This window comes from Sesamum indicum, linkage group LG11 (assembly GCF_026168435.1).
Source record: "Sesamum indicum cultivar Baizhima isolate 11 linkage group LG11, ASM2616843v1, whole genome shotgun sequence".
Classification (NCBI taxonomy): Eukaryota; Viridiplantae; Streptophyta; class Magnoliopsida; order Lamiales; family Pedaliaceae; genus Sesamum; species Sesamum indicum.
This window is the reverse complement of record NC_142667.1, coordinates 11,059,569-11,082,517: the sequence shown is the minus strand read 5'-3', so window position 1 is coordinate 11,082,517 and position 22,949 is coordinate 11,059,569. Positions and strand designations below refer to the sequence as shown.

At 32.3% G+C, this 22,949-nt stretch overlaps 2 protein-coding genes across 6 annotated transcripts; both read right to left on the bottom strand.

Annotated features, from left to right (window-relative positions):
- Nucleotides 1–1,233: 1,233 nt before the first annotated feature.
- LOC105173657 (protein BIG GRAIN 1-like A) lies at nt 1,234–7,722 on the bottom strand. Of its 4 annotated transcripts, none has more exons than XM_088875876.1 (4): nt 7,477–7,722; nt 4,270–4,527; nt 2,825–3,798; nt 1,234–2,687 (listed from the first exon to the last, which is right to left on the bottom strand). In XM_088875876.1, exon 4 carries the CDS (start codon nt 2,469–2,471, stop codon nt 1,419–1,421), a length of 1,053 nt encoding a protein of 350 aa, XP_088732002.1. In that variant the 5' UTR covers nt 2,472–2,687; nt 2,825–3,798; nt 4,270–4,527; nt 7,477–7,722; the 3' UTR covers nt 1,234–1,418. The 4 variants fall into 4 exon arrangements, with proteins under 4 accessions (XP_088732002.1, XP_088732001.1, XP_088732004.1 ...); XM_088875875.1 differs by having other exon boundaries at nt 2,825–3,748; XM_088875878.1 differs by lacking the exon at nt 4,270–4,527.
- A 3,388-nt stretch (nt 7,723–11,110) lies between these two features.
- LOC105173655 (protein Brevis radix-like 4) lies at nt 11,111–16,328 on the bottom strand. Of its 2 annotated transcripts, XM_011095488.3 has the most exons (6): nt 16,109–16,328; nt 15,882–16,022; nt 15,590–15,776; nt 15,115–15,512; nt 11,601–12,143; nt 11,111–11,477 (listed from the first exon to the last, which is right to left on the bottom strand). In XM_011095488.3, exons 3-6 carry the CDS (start codon nt 15,731–15,733, stop codon nt 11,399–11,401), a joined length of 1,164 nt encoding a protein of 387 aa, XP_011093790.1. In that variant the 5' UTR covers nt 15,734–15,776; nt 15,882–16,022; nt 16,109–16,328; the 3' UTR covers nt 11,111–11,398. The 2 variants fall into 2 exon arrangements, with proteins under 2 accessions (XP_011093790.1, XP_011093791.1); XM_011095489.3 differs by lacking the exon at nt 15,882–16,022.
- Nucleotides 16,329–22,949: the final 6,621 nt, after the last annotated feature.

Here is a 22,949-nt window from a genome sequence, read left to right as displayed (position 1 = left end):
ATCAATCACAGTTTTTTACATGTCCTTTGCTCTTTGGATTTGCCCTTTTCCCTCTCTTGCTAACTAACAGACATCTCACACCTACCAATTTCAATCATATTTCCTCCATATATTTGCAGTATAATAAACTCAACTCTACCCCATCACTTGTAATTCCTGGTTATTTCACTCTTCTTGGCAATTATTTGGGGTTGGTGTTGGAATTCAAGTCTAGAATTAGGAGAAATTTTCTTTTAAGATAGAAAGACAAAGATAGAGATTTCTATGTGTTTTTTTCTCTAACTTTTTAGTATCTTTGGTTTTGTTTTTTTCTATTAGTGTAGAATAAATAAAAGTAAGCTAAAACACACTCAAGTATATGTTTTATAAAGATACAGACAAATATTCAGGACAATGAAAAAATAAAAACAAGTAAAGCTGGTTTTTTCTACTCGTGGGATTGGAAATTCTTTGATTCTTTTTTTACGTCTTGGTTTCGGAGATAATTATTTGATTTTGATATGCATTAATAACATTCTTTTTTAAATAAACAGTAAAATCAAGATATCTAGAATTAACAAAGTATATTCGTGAAAAATTAATTAAGAACAACCAATAATTCTGAATTAAACGAAATGTTATATACTTACTTATTATTAATGGGACTTAAATAAAAATCCCATCTTAGAAAAATAGAAAATGATCAAAGAAAAATACAAAAGGGTTGGAGTAATGTAAAATGTATAGTTCTCAGTTCATGATTTGTGTGTTCCATGCATGTGTGCTGCTTTGACAATGTTGCTTGCTTGTAAGCTTTTCTTCTACTTCAAATTTCTAGCAGACAACATCATGCAGATTCACTTTGCTACCAAGACTTTTGCACTCCATCTTATAAAGATGTCACTTTTTGAACTTCTCCAAAAGTACAATATATATACAATTGCAAACACTCAAATCCAATCTAAATTATAATTCTTATACTCACACATGAACAATCTGATCATAAATATATGGAATCCAATCCCACATTGCAACATCTCTCAAAAGCACAAAAAGCAAATCATTTTTACTTCAATTTAAAGGAACACAGACTCATCGCCATCATTACAATTGTGACCTTCAGTTTCCTTTTTGGTTTTCTTTTTTTGTTTTTTTTAATGCAATTTTTCTTTTGTTTTTTGCTCATAATGTGTGACAACCTTAAGTGAGAAAGAGCGCGACAACTTAAGTTTTTCATTGATGATGACAAAGACATGATGTTGCAGTTGCAGGTTTCTGTAGCTGCTGTCTGTAAAGTTCAAGTTGAAATGCAAATGTAATCTACATGTTGTTATGTATAACATGCTACGGATGAAGGAAATTCATTAGGAGAAATATTGCTGGATATGCTTAATCACTCAGAGTCTACATAACTGATGATCAGAAATGTCAAATTTGCACTACATTATCAAACCACTAGCAATGGCCTGATTCATCTTAAGACTTGTGGTTCCATATACTGGAAGTTCTTCTTCATATGCTCCGATCCCGACCCGACCGATGTTTTCGAGCTCGAAGAGATCAGAGCTGGCGCAGCTCTTATCATCAACATCACTTTCATTCTCATAGAAGTCCCTGAATTCATGTTTTCTTGGATTCTTGCCCTCGTAGAGTCGAAAACTGTCGATGTTTTTCTTGATAAACTGGCTGCCGATACTTGGCACTGATGCACTGACTGAATACTCGTCATCATATATGCTCTTGTGGCCACAGGGCTGGCAATCCTCATTAACAATGACACTGACAGGGCAAAATCTGACAGACCTCTTAGATTTATTACCTCTGGAAGAAGGGTTTTTACTCAGGCAGGATCTTGAGGCCAATGAACATGTTGCTGTATCTTTCATTGATCTTGACTTTCTTACAGAGCTCCATTCCTCCAGGTCCTGATTTTTCTTCAGGTTTCTTGGACTGAATATGGAGTTCAAGAAGTTTGCTATTTTGCCACCTGGTGAAATGGGCTCTTTCACCTTCTTCAAGTCTCCATAAATCTTCATCGCCCTTGATTTAGTCCTCGTGAACCGGCCTTCGCGCTTTGGCGTTGTCTCGAGCTGTAAAATCTTTCCTGGCCTCTCTGCAGGAAGTTTCTGAGCATTTTTCGGTTTCTGCAGAGGAAAAACCGATGATCTTGAAGCTGAGGAGTCTGTTTCGGATGACGAAAATAAGCTTGAATCTGTTGATGATCCTGAGTTGGAAGAGAGGTGCCTTGGAGTGGTGGTAGTGCCGTAGTTTTCCATCCATTTCTCTACCATGATCGCCCGTCGCAGGCTTTCGATCTCTTCTTCAACTTGTGCAGCATTCTTTCTTCTGTGGAGGAAACAGTTGTCCACTTCTTGTTGCCCGTCGGTGCCTCTAGGTTCATCAATGGAATGGTAAATGGCGTCGAGGAGGGACGAAGAAAATGACGGTGTTTTACGCCGTTGTTTCTGCGTCTGCCTCTCCCACATAGCCATCAAACTATTATTTCAATAATACACTAGTAATGTGATCAATCAAAGAAAGTGGAGTAGAAAGAAAACAAAAACTTCCCTGACATGGACATGAAACACAAAGTGAGCAGAAAGAGGCTCTATTTGGACCTCTTGAAGGTCACTAGCAGAGGTGAAGAAAGCGATTGATAGAGGGAAGATGTGAAAGAAAAAGCCAAATGCCACGGCTTTGATCTTGGCCTAAAATAATTAGACAGAGAGAGAAAGAAAACAGAGGGTGACTGTAGTTGATGTTGTTAGAAAATTAAAGGGTATTTATAAACATTGGGGTGGGGTGGGGGGTTGAGAGTGTAAGCTTTAGTATAAAGAAACTTTACCACGCGTGCGTATGGCATTAGAAATAGAGTCCATGACAGAGTGGCCACGAAGGTGCTGCTGAGTAACAACCCCTTTAGTTTGCTGGTACTGTTCTTTCCATTTTGGATGACTCAGTTTCCATATGGTTTCTGATCAAAAACCCATGTGTTTTGATGGCCCTTCTTGTTTTCAAGTACGGAATACGCTTTGTTTTTGCATATGCCAAAGGATCAGACAGCCATTTGCTGTAATCAAACACCTATGCTTGTATTCAAGTACAGACAGAGAATTTAAGGAAATTGTTGAATTGGGCATTATATTCTGCCAAGTTACAGACAATGCATTAAATTAGTGAAGGAGCAGTTAGAGCATCAACCAGCAGTATCATGAGATGGCATGAGATCCTGTCTTCAGCTTAGTAGAAACTTATGTCTAGGCAGGTGATGCAATAAGCAAATATATCGATAAAAAAAAAGTCAAAGCATAAGGCAAAAGGAAACCAAAGTTTTTCTGTAAGTGGAGGTACATCATAAACAGATATTCAACTTGGCAATTTTTTCACATTTTCTGACAAAAACGTGTACGGTAGGGCCATTTATACACGGCTGTATTTTTTTCACACTCAAAGGAGCAATTTCTGGCATATTTTTCTAGTTCTGCCTAAGCAACTCATCTACAAATAAAGGTGGCCTCCATGAGCATAGAGGACAAAAGGTTTTTGAATAGGGGCATTTTCTGACTAGTGTGCTTTGTGTTACTGTAATCTTGACTCCCTTGTGCAAAATGAGAATTCCTCAACTGGTCACCAATTCAGCCTCTGAACATCATGTAGCTGGTAAAAAGATCCCCTTGACGTTGCCTCTGAAATGGGCAGTATGCTCCGCTTACAAACACTAGCATGAGTCAAGTGAAGCAGATTGGCTGTCACTGGGCTGGATGACGATCTAAAATGTACCGGCATACAACTCATGTTAGGGTCTAACTTAGAAGATATCTGGAATCCAAAATGAAACAAGGACTTAAATGGGGACAAATTCAAAACAATCGCATCTATTGATAGCACCAAATGAACAACAGAGGAAAAGAGCAGGCAACATAAAAATGATTTAGTCTAAAACTATGACAAGGCTTAACAGCACATTAGCTTCTCGGCCACCCAAGGACACAGATGGACAGGGAAAAAAGGAAAAGGAAAAAAATAAAAAAGTAAGAGAGAGCGAGAGCGCACGCACGAGAGAGAAATCAGTGGAAGATGCAGAAAAGAAAACTTGTGTGCAATTCCAGTAAGAAAAACTGATTAGACATTCACCATAATTTCGTTTCTTTAACTTTGAAATCTTCAAGTTTAAAATTCCAACAGTAAAAGTTCAACTTCAGATGAGGAAACAACAGATACATATTCATCTATACCCATACAGAAGAGAGAGTAATTTGAAACTGTTTAATGCAAGTCTATTCACATTACCTTCTTTTCTCGATGAGCGAATAATCTTCTCTGATAAATGACCTCATCACATTCGTAGTAGCAACTACTTCACCGAACTGAAAGATTCAGTTCCTTTGTTTATTCATTATTCATACTGAAATTTCATAGAGAAAATTATTGCTCATCCGGACTTGTGTTGAGAACCTCAAAACCATATCAAATCACACGAAGATCTTTCAGCACTTTGAATGTGTACTCACTGGTCCAACAAGAATCGAGAGCCCCCAGGGCAGATAACTAGAACCACAACGTCAAGCAGGTGAATAAGTTGCTACATACAGCTATGAGGTGGACACTTAAGTTTACATGCATATACACAATTCGGACATAGATATGCAGGCATGGAAAATGGCAAATTCACATAACTGTGAAGGTGCAGCAATAACCCAACATTGCCTTCACATAAAAACCATCCATATATACTGTATCAAATGTGCATGTTAGTATAGGTTGTTGAGAAAGAGTGCCGAAAAAATGACACCAGCACAATTATAAATATATGTTCTTGTCTTACCCTGTGAGTTTTTTTTCTAAAAAATATAAAGTTTTTCTTTTCGTCGGGTTGTTGATGTGATTCTCCTTCTTCACTTCAAATTATAAAATACAAACATAAATATTAGATCACAAACAAAAATGGTATTGGGATTTTCTTTACCTTTTTGTTATCTTTTAGATTCTAAATTTTTTACAAACTTGATATAAATAAATATTAACTAAACATTTAACGGAAAACTTTATAAAGGTTAAAGTTGAGAACAAGAAGGAAGTTAGTACTTAAGAAACTCTATATACTCGTATGCTATATTTGGGTTTATCTAAAATTAAATTTGTAAGATTCGAAATGCTATGAATTTAAAATTATCCAAACAAATCCAAAAGATTTGTTATTAGGGATTTGAAATTCATAATTCCAAATCTATCAATCCAAATTCACCACAGATAATTTAAACAAATTTACGCCGCAAGAAATAGTTTGCTTTTAAAAAGTTTGAGCTAATATTTAGAGCTCAAAATGATTCATATGTATTTTTTAATTTGATGTTGTTATATCAATAGATCTATGATGTATTGAGAAGATTTATTTCAAATATTTATTTGAGAAATTTCTTATTCTTTTGTTAAGAATACAAGTTTTGTTAGGGTGTATTTGGATTGATGGATTTGGATTTGAAAGAAGTATTTGGAGAAAGTATTTCAAATGACTCCATTTGAAAGGAATTTGAAGTACATCCATATTTATCAAATTTTAGCTCAAAATTGAACTGGAAGGATTTGAAATCATTTACATTAAAAAATTATCCAAACAATATTAAATAATTATGATTCTTTTAATTCATAAAACTTTTAATGATTTTGTAAGACTTTATTAAAATAATCTACTTAAGAATTCCTTAAATGAGAGACTAATTTATTATTTACAATATACCTAATTATATATTTTGCTTTGTAAAAGTGTTCTTAAAATTCTTTTTCTAAATTTTAATTATTTTATTTTTTAATTTTTTTTATTATTTTATAAGATTTTACTAAAAAAAATTTTAGAAAGTTCTTAAATTTGAAAAACTAGTTATAATATTTCAGTGTATACTCTAATTATTATACTTTTCTTGCTAATGATACTTGATAGAGGCGAGTATTACTTAATAATAAGATATAGTACATAATTAGACTATTTTTATTTGAAAAATTAGTAACTATCATACACTCATAATAGTGTCCCAATCTCACAAATGTGACGTAGATGTTGGTGTCCAGGACTTGTTCGTTTCTCACCAATACACATATCACATATTTCATACTCGATTAGCTCATCTTGTACTTCATCATCATCACCAACATTTATGTATAGTCGACTCAATGATATCACGGAACTTGACTTTGGTTGATCATGATACATGTACTAAACATAGTTGTTCCTTCAGCAATATCACCCTTTACCGAGCTAGTAAACCTCATGCTACAACTTCCCCTCTGTCCATCTCTTGTGGCACTGGGTTTTCATGAGCCATTGTTGTGTCAAGTGATTGTGGGAATGCGATAAACATTTTTAGATTTACCTCTATGTTAGAGTATATTGTAAATGATTATTAGGGGAGGAAACTTTTTCTAAAATGTTCTTAAATACTATAAAAGGTTCTATATTTATATTTAGGGCTTTTTAAAACTTTTATATTTTTCTAAAATCTCGCATCCACAAACTTTTATATTTATATAAAATAATCTAAAAAATTTTAATATTCTTAAATTTAAGGTGCATTTTAATTCTATTATTAACCTGCTAAACATATGTGAACCCCTTTAAAATAGGTCATTTTGTAACTTGTACATCTCTCTTAAATTTTTTTCTAGAGAAATAAAAAGAAATTAAATATCCTATCACTTCAAAAAGTTTAAAAATAAACACTACGCAACGTACATAGTGTAAGGGAGGGAGATGATATTCATTTCGACTTCTTTTTGTTAAACCCATTTTGACTTCAACTCTGTTTCTCATTTTCTAAAAATTAATTTTTTAATTAACTATTTCAATATAATATCAAAATAATTTGTCTCAAAAGTTCTTAATATGACAACTTAAATTTCTTAAACTAATTTTCAATAATACTTCTAATATTCCAAATAAATAATTCGAATTTTCTTTTTTCTTACTCTATAACAATAAATTATATTTTCTTCAAAAACAATTAACAAAACTACCCTATTTTAAACCGAAAATATTTCTAAAACAAAATACGAAATATATATAAGTTACAATTGAAGTGCAGGCAAGAACTACTCTAAACTCAACTTAAAATATATTTTGTTATTTTTATTTCAACTTACAGCCGTCCTATCATAGCAAAATCCTACAAAATATTAGATTCTTTTTTGAGATTAAAAGATGTGTTATCTTTTCCACCTTATTCAAGTGAATTGATCTTTAACAGATAAGTGGAGTCCTAGTTAGTAAAGATAGGAATGAGAGAATGCGTCACAATCTACTGCCCACAACATCAAAAGGCAAATAGGAATACCCTAAACTACAAAACATAAACAGAAATTCACCAAAAGATAAAAGTCAGAAACTATATACACAGTTAACCAAAGAGATAGGAGAATGAGGGATCCGACAGTTACATCCATCAGGAGACAATTTTCGAGCAAAAAATCAAGTCAAGGAAAAGATATATATCAGAAAAAATGTACCTTGGTGAAGAGGGAAGCAGACGGCAGAATAGGAGGAGCATCGTGACTTAGCTTCCAATTACGCCGTGGATGAAATTGCAGGGGTCGGCGTCGCAGAATGGCCGTAATGATCCCGGTTTGTTGCTGAGGTTGCCCAGATTTGTAAAGAAAAACGCGAATTTGGGAGAGAATGAACTATGTATGGCCTGTAGGAGACGGAGAGACGAGAACTTGATACACCGTTATGTGTGTTTATAAGATGTTTGTCAAATTATAAATATTTTATATTTATGGATCATTTAATAAATATATTTTAGGATAGTCCATTGTATTTATAGGATACTTATTAAACTATTATTAATTTAAAAATAATAAAAAAATATTTACAATTATAATATACATTAAAGGAGCCTGTTATAATTTTAAGATCATTATAGTAGATTATTTACAAAAATATTAAAATATATGAAAGTATAAAGATTCATTTTTGACCATAGGATTTGAATTCTTGAAATAGAATTACGGTTGCTAAAATTACTAAAGTTCAGGAAAATTATTATATTTAAACTCTAAATTTAGTTTCATTTTATTAAGATCAATTTTCTAATAATGTTTTTCAAAAAAAAATTATGTGGATGAGACGTGCCATTTTATTGAGACGAAACCGTCACAACAAATTCATAAAGTTAAGTTGTAGCCCCTAATTTTCACTTTAGACACTAAATTATATAGTATTTTGATTATAATGTAAGTCATATAAATTGCATTTTATTCACAAAAAAAAAAAAATTGAAGATCCTATGAATACGATAATGTGGGTATTTTTTTCAAACTTTGATAAATACGAACAAATATTGAAGGATAGGGTAAAATTATTTTTGCAATGTGGGTGTTCTTTTAATTCCCATTTATAAATAGGGGTGTAAATTGATGTAGCTCGCTAGATAGAGATCGGGTCATGATTTTGGGTACCCTTAGATTGGATCGCTGAATCCTTTTCGAATTTCCTGAAAGTGGATTATGAGAACAGAAAGCACGTTAAACTGTTGGATAGCCCCCAACTAAGGCTCTCCAATGCTTAAGTTAGAAAAGTGGGATCAAATTCGAGCTTGAAGAGCTAATAAAGTTGAAATGTCATTAAATGCACTTGCCATTAATATTCATATTTGGTGGTTTTTATAATTTTTTATACCGTATAAGGTGACTCCACGTGGCAGCATCTGGTGTCTTTGTGTCAGATGATTCAACGGTCTGCCAATCGGGTCTCCTCGTACGAACCGGATCGGGCGGTTCGAGTCGGGCAACCCGACTCGCGGGTTCATACGCGGATCTTGCCCTTTTCTGCAATTTTTATAGAATTTGAAGGGCATTTCTGTCTTTTTCTTTGTCAGGGGGCTACTACCCCATCATATGATTCGAATCGAGTTGAGCACACTATTGTTCAAACTTGTTTGAATTATTATCGAACTTCAAAAATTATGTTCGAATTTGGTTTGATTATTATTCTAGTCGCGTTCAAATGAGCTTTAATTAGATTAAAACTCGAGCCGAGCTCGAGTAATTTGATATTTTTAAGTATACTTTACTATTTTTCCACTAATTGAATCGAGCTCGAGTCGAGCTCAAAAGTTTACCGACAAAATTTTTTGTTCAAGTTTGGTTTGTAAAATTTAACGATCAGGTTCAAACGAATTTTTATCGATCGATTTCAATTGAGTATTGAATAATATCTATAAGTTAGAATTAAAGAACAAATCATCCCTAGTTATAAACCAAGTACCATGTATGGCAACATCTTTGGTTAATATTTAGAATAAATTACGACCAATTATCCTGAAATTTGTTATATATAGATATATATATATATATATAAATGCATCATCCTATTTAAAAATTACAAATACCTCCTACAATAAGTTGTCATAAGATGATGTTTGTTAAAGATTGTTAATTTCGATAGAGTGTTTTGTAATATTTTAAATAATAATAAAATATTTATAATTATAACAAATATTAATAAACCCATCATAATTTACTCCATTTTTATGGAAATAAGAGCTTTAAGAGAAATTAATGGGCACAAGGTATGAATAGTATTTTTGTTTATATCTTGTGGCATCTTTTCATCTCATGATAATATATTTTCTCACCTTACATATTTATTTATAAGATTTTTTTAAAAATATTTCAAAATACAGTACTAACGTCAACTCAATTTAATACATTTAACACCTTTTATTTGTCATCTTCATTACTGTTGTTGTTATTATTATTATTATTATTGTTATTATTTTACTTCACGTTCAAACACAGAATGAAAAATCCGCTGTATTTCGTCCAAATATTCTTATCTCACTTCATTTCTAAAAATTTAAAAGAAAGCAATAGATTCACATGCATTCAAGCAGGCTTGTACCATTATGTCCTAGCTCAAATTTGGTTTGCTCCAATTAATTCAATTACAAAGTAAATTTGATTAGTTATTTTTTATTAATTATATAGTAATCACACAACAAGTGTATTGCACTTATTATCTAATTTATTCAGATTTGATCAAACTCAATTTGAGTTAGAATTGAATTAAAATGCAATTCATCCCCCTTTGTTATTAAAAATACTTAAAATATCTCCTGTGAAAAATAAAATACTAAACCCTCTATAATACTCAAAATATAGCAAACAACCCCCTTGGTTTCAGGAGGTTTAGCACACTTACCTTCCTTACGATTGGGCTTTAATTTTTAACAATAAATTAATTTTGTATCTTAAATTATGAACCATTAGATCTTCCTTATTATACATCTAATGGTTACAATTTGAAAAAAATAGATCAACGACTAGATTTCGCTAAATTTTGAATCAAATGGCCAAATTCAATGCATAATTCAATAATTCAGAATTCATTTAGTTTAAATTAATGGTCCAAGTTCAATATACAAATATTTATTATATTTCTATTTATTAAATATGAATAAAATTTTAAATATATTAAAAAAAATGTATCATTTCCTCAAACCCACCACCTCCCTCCCACCCCACCCACCTCCGCCCTTCCCTCACTGACGCCCCCTCAAGCCGCCGTCTTCGTCCCTCATCGCTGCCGTCTTCCTCACAGTAATTGACGCCCGGCCACTGTTGTCTGCCTCCTCCATGCCTTGCTGTACCCCCGCCGTCTGCCGCCCCCTTCCCCGCGCGCCTCCTCCTTTCTTTCGACCTGCCTCCTATCTATCTGGCTCCTTCGTGAGCTTCCTGACGCCTCCTCACCCTCTCTTTATATATATTTATATATATATATTAAATATATATAAAAATATACATTATTTAAAATATATTTAGAAACTTAAATAATATTGATAATCTGAACCATTCGTTTTTATTATATGAGATCTAACGTTAGAAAAATAAGAACAAATATATCATTTAAAAAATTAAAATTAGAAAAAAAGAAAGAAAGAAAGAAAACAGCACGTGTGATGCACTTTCGGGGCCGAGAGGACTGTTTCTTATATTTTAAATATCACAGAAGGGTTTGTTAGTGTTTTATTTTTTACAGGTAGGTATTTAAACATTTTTAGAAACATAGGGGTAAATTGCATTTTACCCACTGACATTCACCCTTTGTTCAATACTTTCCATATCAAAGTTGGGTTACCTCTAGAGCAAAGATTTGCCATTTATAATCACAATCCCCATAATTTTATGCCACATTTTCATGTAAATGAATACCAAGAAAAACAAAAAAGCAAAAAGAGCCCACAAGGCCTTTCTCAAGTTGGTCACAAAACTGTGACTTTTGATGTAAGGTGCATCACTTACATACAGGCTACTACTTCCTCCCTCCTTGTATCATAACAATACTCAAATGGCTTCTCCATATAACTATAGCACACACTTCGGTAATTGGCAGTACTTCCATCAGTAAGAAAAATGAAGCATCCATTCATCACAAGTATTGCTTATGTATCCTTGCTCTGTTCTCTTCCCACCATAATCTAGCATGTAGCTCTCCAAATTTCTCCCGGCTGAAAAATGATCGGTTCAACTTAAAGTTAACATACTGTGCAGACTTAATAATAACTGCATGAAAGTTAGCAGAGATCGTTGCATTGACCCGTTTGGTTCAAGAAAAGTGAATAGAAACTGACCTGAATCTGACTCGTCTGAGCTCTCTTCTACCGTCAGGCAGAGCTCTGATGGTAATGTACACACCGGGCTCGTCCTGCTCGACCCATTCAGTCTCCAAATCACTGGCGTTGCTGATGGATATTTCTCCAGAGCGGTCAGCGTCTCTGGATGAGCTAGTGCTCCTCATGGAGGCATCCATTGATGATATTTCTGTTTTTGCAGCACTAATGCTTGAGAGCTTGGGAGTGGAGGCAACACCACAAGAATCATAGTTAGATCGAGAATGCATCGACTGAAGGTCTAAGGAATCGGATGATGAGTATGCTGCCCCATTTCCAGTTGGTCGATTTAAGGTGCGAGGCAGTGGCTCCCTGCCAAGTGGCGGTGTCACGGGGCTGTCTTCAACGGACTCCATTTTTGAGCTGGTATCATCTTCAGATCTTGGAGTTGTTGGAAGAGGGAAGGCTTGGAGGTTTAACCTCTGAACATTATACAGCTCCAGCACCTTTTCAGAATTCTCGGCCCACCACCTTTGAGCTTGCCATTTGTTGAACATTTCTCGGCTATGAAAGAAGTCCAGAGTTGATCAGTATAATCCATCAGGTTGATCAAGATTTTGTCAGAGTAATGAGGATTGAACACTCATTGCATAGAAGTTGAAGCATCATACGATTCAAAGAGGCCTCATTTGATTCAAGTTCAAATGAGAATAGTACAAGTGCATAACAGTAAAACAGAGACGGGAACTCTGATTCAGTAGCTTTTCATATTTGGTCACTGTAAGGCAAGAAATCGAACAGTAAAAGAATATTTTTCCCAACATTAAGAAGTGCAAATATCGATCACAAGAATCGGTCCACAACTCCGGTGGTCAAAGCATATACGCATCATTCCAACTAACCAAAGCATCATCTTTAATTATGCTTCATGGAACTGTTGTTTATTATGGCAAGCCACTAAGTCGGACCTACATAAGGTTCTTGATTAGTGGTACAGAGCTTCAAATAAAATACTGGACCTTTTCAATGCATTTAGAAATGAGATTGTTTTTTGACTTTGCTTAGAGGGCATCCAACTCTCCGCAAAATAATGGGGTAACAGAAAAATGCCAGAGAGGCAAGCAACAACCGAAATGATTAAGATTTTTCACGGGGACGAATCGTGAGCCACCATCCATTTTAAGGACCAAGATGTTAGAATATCAATAAACCTAAACTGTATTTGATTAGTAGGGCTCCTGTTCAAGTACATGTGTTCACCATCACAAGGCAGAGACAGCACATTGAATGAATCAACAGGGGTATGTATTCTCCATGTTAGCTTTCTCTTCTGCTATTAATGGCTTATCATACCTACCAAAAACTTTCATGGAGGATCATTACAACAAGTATTTAAAGCATGCACCCCTACTCCATGGCAAACAAACATATTCATTCAAAATCATTTAGAATCACATGGATCTTTAATGAAAAAATTCTTATATTTGTCAATTGTGAATATACTAAATTGTGTGGATCACATAACATCAGTGTGGGTTTTACTGCTGACGTAACATAGTTTTTACAAAGAGTAAATATCAAGATCATTTAATGAAAAAATTCAAAATCATTTAGAATCACATGGATCTTTAATGAAAAAATTCTTATATTCATCAATTGTGAATATACTAAATTGTGTGGATCACATAACATCAGTATGGGTTTTACTGCTGACGTGACATAGTTTTTACAGAGAGTAAATATCAAGAGTCTTCCTGCCTTTTATCATATGTTTTACTTTCTTACCATTTTTCACCTTGTAAAAGAAACAAGAATATAAAAGCACAGCTGGAGTAGATTCTTGTTCAGAAGCCAGTATCAGATGCCCATCTTGTCACACATAGGATATGCATCTTTTGTCAAGATGTATCACAGGTTGACAAGAAATAGTTCCCACATGATGACAAATCAAAGAATAGGCGTGATCAAGACTACCGAAAACGAATGCAATGGCATTCCCGACAAGCCAACAACAATTAGTAAAAGGGGTTGCCAACACTTTGAGAACAGGCCCACCACAGTGTTTCACTAAGTTTCTCCCTTTTGGACTTTCCAAAAGCAAGTCCTAGTTTCTTTTCTCATTGCTTTTCCATGATGACCAACATAATTACTCATTCACTGTCGGACATTTATGTTGATTTTTCCATATGAACAGCCGACCGAATTTTCTATTCTAAATTCTATTACATCTTCTAAATTAACGTTTCCGCACTGGTATGCAAACTTCGCAATATTATTTCCTTTAGAATCTGTAATCAGTCCATAGATTTTGTTATAAATTCATCTCATATTCTGCTTCATCCAGAAACAGTAAGTACACAAACTTAGATTTTTCATTACAAATCATATTATACTTTATACTCCATTTAACATATATACCCCACGTGTATAAAGATGACATCACGTGATTTATTTAGCAAAATATTTTATATACGTGGCTTATATATATTAAATAAAATAAAAGATGCAACAAGATTCGAAACAAAAAACCAACTGACGTAAAATCTTCCTGGTGAAAAAAATAAAGACTGAATTAGATGGAAGAACTTTATACAAACCTCAATCAAATGCTCTAGCTATACTTCCTTTTATCTATTTTTCTCACAGAGCTACATTATGAATAACTAGGCTTCTAAATAGTAAAAATGACTGTGTATGAGATATAGACACAATTGTTAAACTCCCACTAATTATTACCAAATAAAGCTAGTCAAAAAAATATTCTCACTAAGCATGCAAACATGTTACCTAATGGTTGGTTAAGCACTCGAAGCAAATTGAATCGTCTTGGGGGCCATAGACCGGTTTTCGTCAACACCTAAGGACGCTAATGATGACTGTATCAATCATGCCATATCATACTCTCCACTCACAATTTCCATAAATTTCAAATTCATTATTTTTATTTTCTTTTTTTCACCTATCGCATGTCATTTAGCATAAATATGTTTGTATACAAAATATTTTCTTAAATATATTGATATTATGAGTTTAATATGTATATATATTAAATAAAATATTAATATATATTATCTTATAATAAAGATTATCTGCATTGTAAGTCAACTATACGCAACGTATGAATTGAAATATGGTATAATCTTATTTTATAATAGAGTATTTGAACCGCAGTCCACAACCTGTAATGAATTTCTACGTCATGTATGTATAGTAGTATTTAATTTTCTTTTAATTGTCATCTTAGTTTTCAAAATATATACTTATATTAAGATTGGATTATTTATCCAAAACCAAGAAATTATTTGGACTAGGTAGGTTGGGCAATCATGTAAGTGGTCCGCATGCTTCACATTTATGGCCTACTTCATAAAAGCAAAATTAAATAAATGAATGAATAAGACAAACTAAATCATATTAAAAATAGTTATGTTATTTTTTTTTAAGTAATGATGCAAGTAATAAATCGCTATCATTAATCCTTTCAGCCAATCAAAAACGCACCAGAAGATGGTACGAAATTGCCAAAAGAGGGTACCTGAATCGAATCCGCTTAAGGTCATTGCCGCCACGTGGCAAGGACACAAAGGTAATTAGCACACCGGGCTCCACCTGAGCCACCCACTCCTTGGGCTCGTTCTCCTCCACGAAGACGACCGGTTCGATTCGCCGTCCGCTGGCCGACGCCGGCGTCCCCTCACCGCTGGATATCCCCTTCAGCCTCGCCTCCAGCTCCCTCCTGCCAGCCGTAGAGCTCGAGTTCGAGCTGCCAGTTCTTCTGTACGACCACCGGAACTTTTCCGGCGCCACCGAGTCAGACTCTCCTCCACCGCCCCCTCCGAAGCTCCCGTTCCTCCGTGGCTGTGGAGCCGGCTGGTTAGCACACGGCGCACAGTGGCGGTACGCACCCGACGCCTTCAAAGCCATGTCCTTGATCTAAGCACGAAAAATCAATTTCAAAACACCGTTTCCGAGTAAAACGAACGTAAATTTTCGCAGCAATGGCAAATAACCTGAGAAGAGAGTGCTTTAATGGCGTGCTTAGTAGGTATAGCATTGGAGTTAGTCTTTTCACCCGGCTGATAATGGTGAAGATTATGATCAGCGGATGGCGAATCATCACTCCCTTGCTTCGAACGTGCTATGCATGTAAGCATTTTCGTTTAAGCAAATACGCAAACAGATTCCTCTAAAAAGTCCCTGCAACATCAGAAATCAACAATAACCAAACATCAAATCCACATCCACACATTCCGTAAACAGAAACAAAAAAATATCAATTCAATTAAATACTAAAAAGGGGACCTGAGAAAGAAATAGGAAAACGAGGTTTTGGGGTAGAGAAGGAGGGAAAAGTGGGAGAAAACAGAGTAGTGAGGATTGGTGGATGGTGATGAGGCACTTTTAATGCCGTCCCATAAATTGCGCCATCACAGAGAGAGATTCCTGTTCATCATAATTAACAATACAGTACAAGGGCATGAGTCAACAACGTTTTATACATATATATATATATATACACACACACTAACCAGTAGAATTTCGTCTTTCTTTATCCCTCTCAAAGAATCAAATATTATGAGGGGGGTGGAGAAGGAAGGTGAATAAACAAAGCAGGTGTGAACTCAGAACTGTGAAGTGGAGAAGTGTTTGGTTTTGATTGAGAGCTTTGAGCTTGAGGCTTCTACCCTTTGCTTTTTAAACCCTTCTTTTCTTTCTTTTTCTCCCTGATGTGGTTCTGTTTTTAGGCTGTAGTTCCGAAGGAGTAGTAGGAAGCGCCAATTATTAGGTAAAGTTCTCGCGGTTTGGGTCCGACATACACAAATTATATGATAAGCGTAATATTTTTATCATATGATTAACATACAATTCAAGAAAAATAATCCATCATATAGTGTACCACACGAAAAAATTTTATCCAGATCGAATTTCGCAGAATCTTAACCAATTATATGACAACTGCGATATACTTGACGTGTGATTAATTTACAGTTTAAGAAAAATGCCCAATACATAAAAAATAGATTACACATATTCAGTGATTGGTTTGATTGGAAAGAATCTAATTTGAATTAAAAGAAATTATATTATTTTTATTGTGATAGGTTTGATTCATGTAAATCTGATTTGAGTGGAAAAAATAGAAATATTAGTTGTTTTGCTGATAAATAAGAAAATTCTTGCCTGAACCTGATTCGGTTAAACCAATTCAATCACACACTTGCTTTATGATTGACCATTTTTTTTAAACTGTACACCAGTCACATGCTAATTCTAATGTGATTGATCACTTTTCCTAAATATTATATAATCCGAAATTCTACGCTAATCCCAATGAATGAAAGATGACGAGCTACCTGCTTTCTTTCTTTATTTATTTCACTTTGCTTGTAACATTGGTTTGTGGGGTGGAAATAAATTCAGCTGAAAAAAGTGTATTCTTTTAAAAATTTGAATTAAACTTTTCTGGAATTGAAATTGTATTTGAATTTAATTTTATGATTATAAGATGAATCGAGTTGGACTAGTTTTAATGGAGTAATACACGGATCGAGTTCGAGTAATTTTAAATTTAATGAGTAGTTTATACATTTGTTTAGTTGTCGAGATTTTCGACTTAATTTATTTTTAAAGAAAATCTTCTGATTCATACATTTTATGGAAAAGAAAATTCCACTTATAAATATTAAATTTTATTTTAAAAATAAATATTAATTTTTTTTTGAATGTATTAAATAAAAACCTTATAAGATGTCAGGAATAGAAATTAGTATGATTAAAATTCAAAAAGCTATTAAAAAGTTAAATTCTTTTACATTTTTGTTTTTGATCTTATATGTATTTTGATTTGAAACAAAGTGTGTATAGCTATTGAGGAACTTTGCCACTTGTATGATCAAAGTATGGGAGGTTTAAGGCGATTTGTAGATGCACACACAGATTCAAATTTCAAATACGAGACCTCCTGTAAAAAAGTCTTGTACTTGAATCATTAGGTTGTTTTTTCAAGAAGGGTAAATTGCAATAATCTCTCCTGAGATTTGGCATAATTATGAATATTCTCTCGTTATTTGAAAAATTACTAATACCCTCCTGATTTTAATTGCCGTCCAACAATTAGCCCAATCCATTATATTTTCATCCATTTTTTTGTGGTGAACTAACTAAAATGCCCTTGTGGATTAAAAATTATAATCTTATTTATTTTTTAAAATTTTCTAATTTCTTAAATGGCCTAAGTGAATAATTGTTTTCATAATTTTTAAACCTTTTTATCAATCCCGTTCAATTTTTTATAATTTTTTTTTAAATATATAGTAAGAACAAAGTTGACAATTTCGTATCTTCATCAAAGATTACATAATTTTATCAAACATCAAGGAGATATTTGTATTTTTTCAAACAATATGGGGTATTCGTAATTATGACAAGTCTTCGGAGAGATCATTGTAATTTGTCCTTTAAAAAATGTTAAAATTCGTGAGAGTTAAAAACTATTTACTGCATAGTAGGTATTGTCTATCGTAATAGTAAGTGTTTGTTAGATTTAGTTTATTCAATATTATTGATCAGGATATGATGGTTGTAATAGTCTTCGTTAGATATTGACATTCTACATAAATGATTGAAATCGATTTATTTCAATTAATAATTGTTCATCGCTCTTATTTAAATATTTATATTTATTGTAATTTTTAATGAATGGAAAAATAGTTATAGAGATACTCTTTTTATAATTACACAATGAAGTCATATTTTATCTTTTCAATAAATATATTAAATCCTCTAACTATAAAAAAAAAAAGAAAAAACAAGTCAATTAAAAGTTCATGTGAAATGAAAGTACACAATAATATTTCTTATGAATAATTACATTATTTTTCCCAAAAGTTTGATATAATTATACATAGATTTTTATGATTTGGGAAATTACATCTAACATCTCGACGTTTGTTTTCATATAACAAATAGATCCCTCCATTAGTCAAAATTCACTAAATTTGTTGCGTTAGCAAAAGCTTGAATGAAATCCACATTACCCCTGTTGACTTATTACTCATTTTCTAGAAACCAAATAAATCCTTATAAGGATAATTTGGTCTAGATAAATTAGTTTTACCTGTAATAAATTAATCGGAAAAAAAATTACTGAAGTTTGACTAACTAGGGGATCTATATATTATATAGAAACAAACACCAAGAGTAGTAAATGCAATTTTTCAAACTGCAAGGAGTTTATGTATAATTACATTAAACTTTTAGGAAAAAACAATATAACTATATTTATTAACTATTAAAGAAAGTGATTGCGTATATAATTCTAATTTTTTTTTTAAAAAAAAAAAAACATTGGAAACTATATGGATGCATATTAAGTTAGAATGATCATTTTTATGGCTTTGGTATTATTTAAAAATCTCAGTTATTTATAGAATAGATAGAAAAATAAAAAGTTGAAATAAGCTACTTTTGAGTAATTGTGGTGACTTCGTTGGTCCATACGTGATTTCTTTTGGGCTTTGTATGGCGTTGCAGTTTTGTTTGCCTTTTCCAGGCCCACAAAATTTAATATTTGTATATTTCTATATAAATCAATATTAAATTCATATCACACTCAATGTTTGCGCATTGAATAAATGAATTATAATTAATACGGTAAATTACAGCCAACTTCTCTGAATTTTTTTATAATTATGAATGTCTTTTGTTATTTGAAAAATTGCAAATGCCCCCCTCATGTTTAATGCAATTATGTAATTTTTGAATGGATGTATAATATTATCAACTTTGCCCTTATTAATTTTTTTTTAAAAAAATTTAAAAACTTATAAAAAAACCAAAAGAGGTGGATGATAAAAATTTGAAAATTATAAAAAATTTATCTACTTAGTCCATAAAAAATTAAAAAATTTAAAATAAATTGGGTTAATTGTTAAACGACCGTTAAAATCAAGGAGGTATTGGTAATTTTTCAAACAATAATGGGGTATTTGCAATTTTACAAAATCTTGGGGAGGTTGTTGTGATTTATCCTAACTAATAATACCTTTGTTTTCAAAAAAGTGGGTTATGAGTCAATTATCAAACTGCTTGATGTGTTAAATAAAGCATGGTGAGATTAAGGTCGCCCATTTCGGGTCTTGGGTTGAAGGAAATAAGTCTGAAATCCACAATAAAAGTAAGAGGTGATGACGTTCAAACTAGAAATGAGTTTAGGTTGATTGGTCTGATATAAAAACAATAATAGAACGCACTTAAAAGCATAATGTGCATCTATTATTCATCTGTTTATAGTTATTCTCACTGTACGATGCCACTTAACGGCTCTAAGATGATGCGACGTATATGTCAATCAAGAACCTAAAATTCTAGGCCTTTAGATCAAATCGGGATGGATCTGACTCAACCCATATAAAAATACATAGATTTTAGCTCTTTTTTTATATATATCTTTTCAATTTTAGAGGACAAAGAAAGTATTTTTCACTTTTTACCTATACTAGAATGTAACATCCACAAGACCTAAAAAGCACATGCAGGACTAGCACTTTATTTAAATAAATGTTATCATTTTTTTGTTTTAATTTATAATCTTAATTTTATGAATTTACGCTTTGTTATATATAACTGTTTTTTAATCAATATTTCTATAGAAAACATACTACATACAGTACACATGTGATTCTTAAAGCAATGTAATGAAGTTTTTCTAAATGTATAATATTTTTCCAACAAAACATCGATCGAGAAACATTCATATATATACGATATAGCTTGAATGACGAATTGTAATTTACCCTGAGTTGTAGCCATAACTTTGAATACACCACACAATTATTTACCAAAAAAAATTATCTCCTGTCAATTATTTTTTTTTCCTTAAAAATAGTTATTTCTCCAAATACTCTCAATTTAAGTTCATAATCTCTTATCATTATTATTAAAAAAAAATTGCTAGATGTTATCATAATATATTTAAAAATTAGACCATATGATTAATTAAATTTGATCAAAAGTGAAAATTTTAAATTTTTTTAAAAAAAAAGCCCTTGTTTCAGCAAAGCTGCTCCCAACTTTTGCAAACATAGCCTCAAAGATGTCTTAAAAAACATTGTAGCCCCATATTTATTATTGTGACTCTATGCCACTTCCCTAAAAAAGTGGAAAAGTTTTAATCTAGTGTGAAAACTTTTTTTCTTTTTTTTTTTCAATTTTCTTTTATTCTTATATATTTTCGTAATATGAGATTAATTTTATTTTATTGCCTATGTTTTTATAATTATGAATTAAAAACTATGATAAATAATTATCATTAATCATAATTAAAAACCCGTTTTAAACCTATTCACAACTCAAATTCAACCTATATAAAATATAATTTTATTTAATTCCAACTCATATCAATTCATTTTAAAATATAACTAACCCAACTCAACCCAAAACTAGTTGGTTTGGTTGAACCCATGAATCTCAAACCATCTTGATATTCCTACCGCGTGTCATTAGGGGTGGCAATGAGGCGGGCTCGGGTGGACCCAGGAACCTGCCCCGCCAATTCAGGGAGGACCCGGAACCCACCCGCCTCAGCACAAAACTCATCAGGATGGGTATAACCCGATAGATCTAATTATTTTTATTTTTATTTATTTTACAAATATATATAAAAGAAAATTTAACATAGTAATTACAAATAAAATTATTTATTGTCTAACTCAAATATTCAAGTTCAAAAAATAAATTCTCAAGTACAAATGAATTTATTCATAACAAAACAATCCAAACAATTTATAATAATTATACATTACTATCAACTTCTTTTTCGTTAAGTATTGTGGGACAATTTTTTCATTTCATCAATTATTGAACAAATACCTAACAGTAAACAAATAAAATGATATAATTTTGTTAGTATTTATTCTATCAAAATAAGGTAAAATAATTAATATATATATATATATAGACATATTAAAAAATTTTCCAGGATAAGTCCCAAGATAGGTCCTTAAGGACCCAGGACCCACCCTCGGACTCGATCGGGTCCTAGTTCTTAGAACCCACTACCCGCCCCATTTTAATTTTTTTGGGATCCGAACCCAACTCATTAGGTGCGAGGCAAATCTTGTCAGGTTCGAATCTAATTGTCACATCTACGTGTCATTATATATATTTCTAAATAAATAAGTAGAAAAACATTAAATGAACTTTATTTAAATTATTTAAACTTTAAAATATTAAAATGATATGTAGTACTCAGAACTCTTGCAACGAAGGCAGCAATTGATCTTGCTTGTACCATCAACTTTGAATTGGTAGTGTTGGAAGGACATATTTCATCAATTATTTCCCAACTATGCAGCTAGTGATGATCTTTATAAATTACAGATATTCTAACGAATTACCCCTATACTTTATAAAAATAAATTATTTTACTAACTAATTTACCTAAAAAGTGAATATTTGGGAATTGGAAAATCAATGATACACTTATCTAAATAATACGGGTGTACAAATACCATAACTGAGATATATAATCAATCATATTAGGAGTTGTCCAATTTTATTAAAAAAAAAAAATAGATCAAAATTGTAACGCTATGTTTAGGTAATTTCAAATTTCCGAAAAAAAAAATTCTTTATAAATAGCCAATTTCGTTTTATTTTTTATTTTAAAAAAAGAAATGGGTCAAAGTCTACTTCTCCATAAATCAATTCATAGCATTCCATCACACCCAAATTGTTTCAGACAACGTGCGAGGATCATTCATCAGTCGTAGTAAGGGTGCAAACGAGTGAAAATAGACAAATTCCAGGGGCATAAACAACATTTCTCAAAGTTCAGGGGCTAAGGTGCGATTTTCAGGCTTTTTCTAGTGGAAGTGCTTATGGGATAATCCAGAAGTTGGTTGAAAGATTCAACTTTTTGGTAGGTGAAGTCAGATGAACTCCAGTAGGTTCCGACGGATCAAACCATCAGCTTTTTGGACTGCTTTTGCTCCTCCCATAAGATTCCACAAACCCTAAAGATATATGTAAAATCATTATTTTAAGAATAAATTATGTCTACATCTTCAAAAGTTAGATTTAGTTATAGCAAAATTACAATGAGCTTTTATGAAATTTGACGTCCTTATGCATTTTTTTTCGTTGTTTGAAAAATTATTAATATTCTTGATATTTGATAAAATTTTGTAAATTTTGGATGGAGGCTTGTAATTATCAACTTTGTGTTTACTGTATTTTTTTATTTTTTATTTTTAAATTTAAAAAACGACCGAGGTGGATGGATAAATTTGAAAAATTGTAAAAAAAAAAAATTATCCACTTAGTCTGTAAAAACATTTTAGAAAGTTTTAAAGCAGCATAAAAAATAGA

Bases quoted from the DNA above. Each gene is read 5' to 3' on its own strand.
- LOC105173657 (XM_088875876.1), bottom strand. From the start codon at position 2,471: ATGGCTATGTGGGAGAGGCAGACGCAGAAACAACGGCGTAAAACACCG.
- LOC105173655 (XM_011095488.3), bottom strand. From the start codon at position 15,733: ATGCTTACATGCATAGCACGTTCGAAGCAAGGGAGTGATGATTCGCCA. The intron at 12,144-15,114 runs GTACCCTCTTTT...CTTCTTTCATAG, and splicing joins CTTAAGCGGATTCGATTCAG to CCGAGAAATGTTCAACAAAT. The intron at 11,478-11,600 runs GTCAGTTTCTAT...ATCATTTTTCAG, and splicing joins CTCAGACGAGTCAGATTCAG to CCGGGAGAAATTTGGAGAGC.